Source organism: Solanum stenotomum, chromosome 9 (assembly GCF_019186545.1).
Source record: "Solanum stenotomum isolate F172 chromosome 9, ASM1918654v1, whole genome shotgun sequence".
Taxonomy (NCBI): Eukaryota; Viridiplantae; Streptophyta; class Magnoliopsida; order Solanales; family Solanaceae; genus Solanum; species Solanum stenotomum.
In genome coordinates, this window is record NC_064290.1 from 14,247,565 (window position 1) to 14,255,568 (window position 8,004).

The 8,004-nt window shown below is 36.4% G+C and overlaps 1 protein-coding gene across 1 annotated transcript; it reads left to right on the forward strand.

Moving 5' to 3' along the window:
* Positions 1–1,608, forward strand: LOC125877298 (uncharacterized). The gene is made up of 4 exons (XM_049558633.1): positions 1–395; positions 705–762; positions 868–1,284; positions 1,474–1,608. The coding sequence occupies exons 1-4, from the start codon at positions 1–3 to the stop codon at positions 1,606–1,608; spliced, it is 1,005 nt and encodes a 334-aa protein (XP_049414590.1).
* The last annotated feature ends 6,396 nt before the right edge of the window (positions 1,609–8,004 follow it).

Below are 8,004 nucleotides of genomic sequence, written 5' to 3' on the forward strand. Positions count from 1 at the left end.
ATGGCACAGGCTTTCTCCATTCTAGTTCAAGATGAAAAACAAAGAGAGGTCAAGCTATCCACTCGTATGAGTTTGGCTTCCACCTCTTTCAATGATTCCACATCTCTTGTCGCTGCTTTTGGGAGTAACAATTTCAAGACAAACTATTCCCAAAACAGACACACAAACCAATTTCAAAACTACAACAGGAACAACACCTATCCAATTTCGGATGTTAACAAAGCCAACTTGTTTTGTGACTATTGTAAGAAAACTGGTCATATAGAGGCAAAATGGTACAGAAAACATGGTTTTCCACCAAACTTCAAGTTCACTAAGGGTAGGAACTCAGGATCAGCAGCTATTGCACACTCGAACTGTGAGATGCAGACTGATCCAAGCCAAGGAACTCAAAGGTTGACTTAATACCAGTATGATCACTTGGTGAAACTGCTCGAGAATACTCAGATACAAGGAATAGATGGGAGCACTAAGGAATCTATGGGAAATATTATGGATGGAGCTGTGAACTTTGCAGGTATTATGGCTTGTCACTCCTCTATTAATGAAATTGGTAATCTCTCATGTAGTTGTTCCAAACTTAGTGCTGAATCTTGGATTATAGACTCTGGTGCCTCAAACCACATGACTTATAATTAAACATTGCTCACCAACATCAAACCTCTACATTACCCTTTCCTAATTACATTACCAAATGGCTATAGAGTTAAAGTGACAGAAATTGGAGATGCACATTTGAATTCAACACTGACTTTATTCAAAGTATTGTTTATACCCACTTTCAAGTTCAATGTTATCTTAGTACATTGTTTAGCTTCTCATCTCAAAAATACAGTCAGTTTCAATGTTGTTTCATGTTTTATGCAGTGCCCTTCACTGAAGATCCCTCTGGTGATTGGTAAAGCAAGAAATGGTCTTTATTTCCTGTGTTCAAAATGTCACAAAGATGATCCTCCTACTGTTTCATATGTGTCTTCTAGTTGCTGTCATCTGCAGTCTCTGAATAAACAAGCATTACATCTTCCTGCTTCTTCTGTAAAATGTGTCCATCCAAGTAATAAAAATGTTTGTTGTAATACAAATTCCTCTGTCATTTCTGCTGATATTTCTGCACCATGTCATTCTTTTTCTTTGTGTACATCCCATGAAGATGGTTTTGATTACTTGTGGCACACCAGGCTAGGACATGTTCCTTTTGTTAAGATGAAAGGCATCCAGACCATACCTGTAAAGTTCTCACCAAAACAACCTTTCTTGTGTACCATTTGTCCTATGGCCAGACAGGCAAGATTGCCATTCCCATCCAACACCACCATTTTTTCAACCAAAAACTTTGACCTCCTTCACATAGATTTATGGGGGGCATACCATACACCAACCCATGACAACTATAAATATTTCATCACAATAGTTGATGATTGTAGCAGGTCAACTTGGACTCAATTGATCAGTTGCAAAATTAATGTTTTACAGACCATAAAGGCATTTACATCCTTAGTTGAAAATCAGTTTAACACCAAAATTAAGGCCATTAGAACTGATAATGGTCTTGAGTTTGTCAACAAAGAAACCACTATGTTTTTGCAATCCAAAAGGATTATACATTAAAGAACTTGTCCATACACACCACAACAAAATGATGTGGTAGAAAGAAAACACAAATACCTACTTGAAGTTGCAAGAAGCCTTCTGTATCATTCAAAACTTCCCATGAGATATTGGGGAGAATGCATTTTAACTGCAACTTATATAATTAATAGACTGCCTTCTTCAGCCATCTAAAACAAAACTCTTTTTCAAATCCTATACCAGAAACAACCTACATATTCACATCTAAGATCTTTTGGATGTCTTTGTTTTCCAAGCACCCTTAAACATCACAAGGATAAATTTGAACCACGAGCCACTCCCCATGTTTTCATTGGATACCCTTTCAACACAAAAGGCTACAAAGTACTAGACCTGACCACCAAGCAGATACATGTTTCTAGGGATGTATTGTTTCATGAAAATGTTTTTCCTTTTGTTTTTACTTTTCCTGATTCCAATTTTAGTTCTGTACCGAGACATCTCAATTGTAACAATAATTTGTTTCATTCCTCAAGCAACACTTTGAATAATACACATGATTTAAATGAAAGCATCTCAACTAATGTCACAAACAACAATGCTGATGTAGCCAACATACAACATACCACAGGAAACTTGTCTGATGAGACCATTTCAACACCATGTTCACCAGGACCAACCAATGCCTCACCTCATTCAGAAACCCCTTGTTCAACTCAACCCGTTACAACTACCCATTTCCATTCACATCTTCCACCCGAACCTAGATGGACAAGTAGAATTCATTCTGTGCCAAGATACCTTCATGAATACAAATACACCTTACCTAACCTACAACTTCAATCTCCATATCACCACCATGATACCACTTCCCAACAACATGTCTCACTCACTAGTTTTAATCCAGAAAGTCAGCAGCTAGTTAGGAACATCAGTCATGAATTCTGCTTGGCAATCAGCAATGACTCTTGAGTTTGAAGCCTTACATGCTAACAATACTTGGGATTTAGTTCATCTACTTGCAGGTAAAAGGGCAATTGGTTGCAAATGGGTCTACAAAATCAAGCACAAGGCTGATGGAACTGTTGAGAGGTTCAAAGCTAGACTTGTGGTGAAGGGTTATACTCAGCAGGCTGGGATTGACGATACTGAAACATTTTCCCCAGTAGTTAAGATGACTACTGTGAGAACTTTGATTAGTTTAGCAGTAAAGAAGGGCTGAGACTTATACCAACTAGATGTGAACAATGCATTTTTGCATGAAGACCTAAATGAAGAAGTTTATATGGATCTCCCAAAAGGACTTCAAGTTAATGAAAAGGGACTTGTTTGCAAGTTAAATAAGTCTTTATATGGATTGAAACAGGCCAGCAGACAATGGTATGAGAAACTGGCAAAAGCACTGTACTTAAGAGGTTATTCACATTCCACCAGTGACTATTCTTTGTTCTACAAAAGGGACAGATCATCTGCAGTTTTTGTAGCAGTGTATGTTGATGATATAATACTGACAGGAACTAACTTAGCTGAAATCACATCTCTGAAATCCTTTCTAAATGACCAGTTCAAAATTAAGGATTTAGGAAAACTACACTATTTTTTGGGCTTGGAAATTCTCTATAAACAGGATGGTGTGCTCATTACACAGAGAAAGTTCACTACAAACTTAATCATAAATCAAGGAATATGATTGTCTCCATTATAGTCCAACATCTTCTCCCTTTGATGCTTTTGAAAAATTGAAGTCACAAGAAGGCACTGTATTGCAGGATCCAACATACTATTGGAGGTTGGTAGGGAAGTTGAATTTTCTCACAAACACCAGACTAGATATTGCATTCAGTGTGCAAGACCTCAGTCAATTCTTACAAACACCAAGAACCTCATCTGAGAGCTGCTTTTCATGTGCTGAGATACTTGATAAATGATCCTACACTAGGAATTTATTTGTCCAAAGAACCTGACTATGCCATCACTGCCTATTGTGATTCAGATTGGGCTGCATTCCAGGAGATCAGTAAGTGGATACATAGTACTCATGGGGAACTGTCCTGTAAGCTAGAAATCAAAGAAGAAAACGACTGTCTCACCTTCTTCAGCAGAGGCAGAATACAGAGCAATAAGAAAAGTGGTTGGAGAGTTAGTTTGGCTCAAGCGTTTACTTCATGAGATGGGAGAAGGAGCTTCCTAACTAATATCAGTCTTTTGCGATAGTCAGGCAACCATACATATTGCAAAGAACCCCGTATTTCATAAGAGAACTAAACATATAGAGGTGGATTGTCATTTTGTTCGAGATAAGCTTTAAGAGGGACTTGTGACTCTTCATCACATTCCATCTGATGAACAATTAGCCGACGTCTTAACCAAAAGTCTCACTGGTCCTAAACATTCAGTTGTTTTGCACAAGTTGTCTGAAAGTATCTCCCTTCCAACTTGAAGGGGGGGGGGTGTTGAGATTAATTAGTTTTAGTCTTAATTAATTATGTGAAATGGATGTATGCAGTTAGTTAGAATAATGACTGAACAAATTAGTTAGAGATAGTTAGACGAATAGTCTGTTAGTTAGTTAGATTTTTGTATTGACATACACATGTATATATACAGGACAAAGGAAGAAATGGAAGTCAGTTTTTCTCTTTTCCAAAATTACGATTCATTCATCTTCTTCACATGCTCTCTTCAGTTCACTTGTAGAAGCTCCATTAATGGAGTCTTCAATTAATCACACTCAACTTTAACAACCTCTCTAGTTAGTCGTTATTAGTTTTTTTCTTTTCTGAACAATTAATACACTTAGTTAAGGTACAAAATTGAAGGTTTTGAAGCAAATTATATTTTGATATTTTGTTGCAAATAATTCTGGAATTTAGAAGGAAGTTGGGCAGGAAAAAAGGACAAGTCAAGTCTAGGATTTCATTGAAGTGAACATATATTTATGAAGGACTTGGCTCATCTCCACTACACTTTCTCTCAATCTCCTCAGGTGCATATTTAGATTAGCGACTAGAGCCGTCAATATGGGCTAGGCCCGTTGGGCCGGCCTGGCCTAACCCGTGATTTGATAGGGCTGAACTATGATTTTTGGAGCTCATTTAAAAAAAAAGCTTTTTAGCCCGGCCTGAATAAGTTTGTCGATTTGTGGGGCTTGAGAAATATGGATAGGGCCAGCCCGTGGGCCAAATAAAAATTAATTAAAAAATAAAAATAAAATAGAGTATTAAAAATAATAGGAGTCTACACTCAAAATCTGTTTAAAGTTTGAAACATTACAATTTAAATACAAATTATTTTTATAAAATATGTACTACATAAAATAAAGTTCCTAAAATTTGAAGGGAATCACTACACATAGGCCATAGCCTATGGAATATTATCATAGTTTTTGTATTTTATTATGATCATTGGAAAACAATTAGGTTAATATTTCTATTTAGCTATTTATGTTTTTACTTGAAATCAAACTTAATAATATTATATAGATAATTTTATTAGTGTATTTGATTAACAAGTAGTAACACTAGTTGATATTTATGATAATATTTTTAAATTATAATTTAATTTAAAAAATTATAAAAAATATACTTTTAAAAAAAGAGGGCTAGCCCGTAGCCCACACACTTGTGGACTGTGCCGGCCATTTTTTGGCCCACATAAAACATGGGCTAGCTCGACCTGACCCGTCAAATTGCAAAGCCTGTATGGGTTAGCCCGGATGGGGTGGACTAGCCCATATTGACGGCTCTATTAGTGACACATGTTTGTCATATATAAAAATTTAAGGTCTAAATTTAATTTAATTTAACAAGCCTCTTAGCCATAGTTAAAAAATAAGTTAGGGAAAAATTCACTAATTTTGGCTCCTCATTAATATAATTAATTATTTTCATGATATATGTTGTACATATCTATTAATATAATTTTCCTAATCTAAAGTTAAGAATTCTCTCAGTTCTTTTTTATATCTGACAAAATAAAATCATAGATAAAGATGTAATGAGATAAAACATGGGGTAAAAAAACATCAAAATAATTAAGAAAAAAGAAGGAACCAACTTTATTTTTAAACATAAATTTTTTGTAAAACACTTTACAAATACTATTATACAATTTTTGTTTCTCTCCATTTGTTTTTCATTTCTAGCATAAATTTATTCTTCAAGTACTTGTCTTTTTAATCAACAAAAAAATAATTTTAATTTTTTTCCTGTCAAAGATAGTTTACAAGATTTTATCAAAAGTCAAATGAAAATATAACATTATATGTTAAAGTAATTTAGAAAGGATGATATGAAATTTGTCTTTTTTAATACTAAATTTCTAGAGAATATCGAGTATTAAAGTGTATTTTGTATCCTTTATGTTAAGGATATTCATGATTTCATTTGATTAAATTTTTAAAAAGAATTAAATCAAATTAATTATATAAATGAAATCAAAAAGTCTGGTTAATGCTAGCTCGCCCATTTTCTCTCTCTCGCTCTCAGTACTTCAATAAAGTCCCCACCGATGAGCCATTCGTACTGGTGGTTATCAGAGAGGGTGCACAAGTCATCCCAAAGTTTTATTCTAGTACTGAAGTCAGGGATCGCATAAATAGCAGAAAGGGGAGGGGGGGGGGGGGGGNGGGGGGAATTAGGGAGTACATTGACTAAGACATGGATACCTTGGGGAGTGATGGAAATATTATTCATCTTAAGAGAGTCGTCCTTCCACATGATGACTATTCCTCCAAACCGGTCATCCGCAGCGAACTGAATATGAGAATCAAACCTTAACTCATTAGTAAGGTGCTTGTGATCCTTCATCTTGGTTTTACGTAGGACTAGCATGGAGGGTTTGTGAGTTTTCACGAGCATATCACACAACCTTCTAAAGCTCGAGCTATTGGCTCATCTTGTGTTCCATATGATGAAATTCATTAGTGTCTTTGGTGTGGGTGGCTGATTCTGAAGGCCCTTTCCTTTCTTCACACGGGCTTACCCTGCTTGCTCCTTCAGTAGGTTTTGGGCTACAGTTGCTGTAACACCCTTTTCTCGTTTCTCAGGTTCCGCAAACACATACGGAGGTGTTTACGGAAGTAGGCTACTATCGCTGCACTGGTGAGGTTGTTAAACACTTTGAGCCATAATTTTTCCAAGACCATCATTTTTGTGTTTCGTCCCCAAGCATCACTAAGAGTTCCTCAAATTCTTGGGTGTTTTTTCTTAATGCTTCCGGTGATGTGGGTTCCTCTCCTTCTTTGTTTTGATTTTGCATTCCTACTCCTTGTTCGCAGCTCGTGTTCTGGGGATACAATATTGGGTGCTCCAATGGCATCCAAAGGACGAATATTGGGCTTTGGGAACTGGGGAGATATGGGAAGGAGGGGAAGAAGGGCTGACTCTAGAAATTCTATCCCATAAGATTGTTGAGGTCAGGCATTGACAACATATTGATATTTTTCACGAGTTGGGTTTGTCTCAGCGTTTGTATCCAGATCTGTGACCCTAGTCTCTCTATCGCATGATCCATACCCTCTTTGATTATTTGGACAAAGAAGGAAGGATCTTGGAGGAGGAGGACTATAGAGGTGCTGATCTTAGGCATATTTATATGCCTAGAAATCTAATAATGCCCATATTTAAGCTAAGTTTGAATTCAATATGTGTTTGTCTATAGTCTTATCAAATCTTTTGTGTGTTTATGAGCTAACCAACATGATTAGTTGTGTAGGTGAGCGTAATTTGTGAAATGAGCTCAAAAATGGACAGTGGGCCACACAAAATATCCAAGGCAAAAAGAAGCAAGGAAGAAATATGAAGAAAAGAATACCAAGGCAATGTCATAACCTCTTCATGTCGCGGAGAGAGGGTCTTAAACTAATTCGCGAGAGTTGATATTAGGTAGAGCCTTCCGTGTACTCTCCGCGTCGAGGAGATGTAGTATAATTGTGGTTGCGAAATTCAGTTTTGAGACAGAGTGGTCCGTGGCAAGTCTACGTCGCGAAGAAGAGAAAAGATTCACAGAATAAAAGTTGAAGATGCCTCCGCGACGCGCCCCTGGGTTCCAGTTTTGGCCGTTTCGACTTTTAGTATAAATAGGTCATTATTTTATTATATTACATATTCTTTTTTTGGGTTTTGAAGAGCGACGACTTGGGAGAACGTTTTCACCCTTTTTAGGGTTCTTTCCTAAACTCTTTTCTTTTTTTATCTCTTTATGTTCATTAAACATTGTTTGATCGATTCTTGATTATGAGTAGATAAATACCCTTGTTCTAGGGCTGTGGCTACAGGATGATTGTAATTTATTAAGTTTTCATTGGGTTAATGTCAATTATCATATGAATCTTTCTTATGTTCTTGCTTTCCATATTTCGTGACTGATCACTATTGAAATAAATACCTTGTCCAAATTGAACTCAAAAGAGGAATAAGAGGATAGAACGTGGGA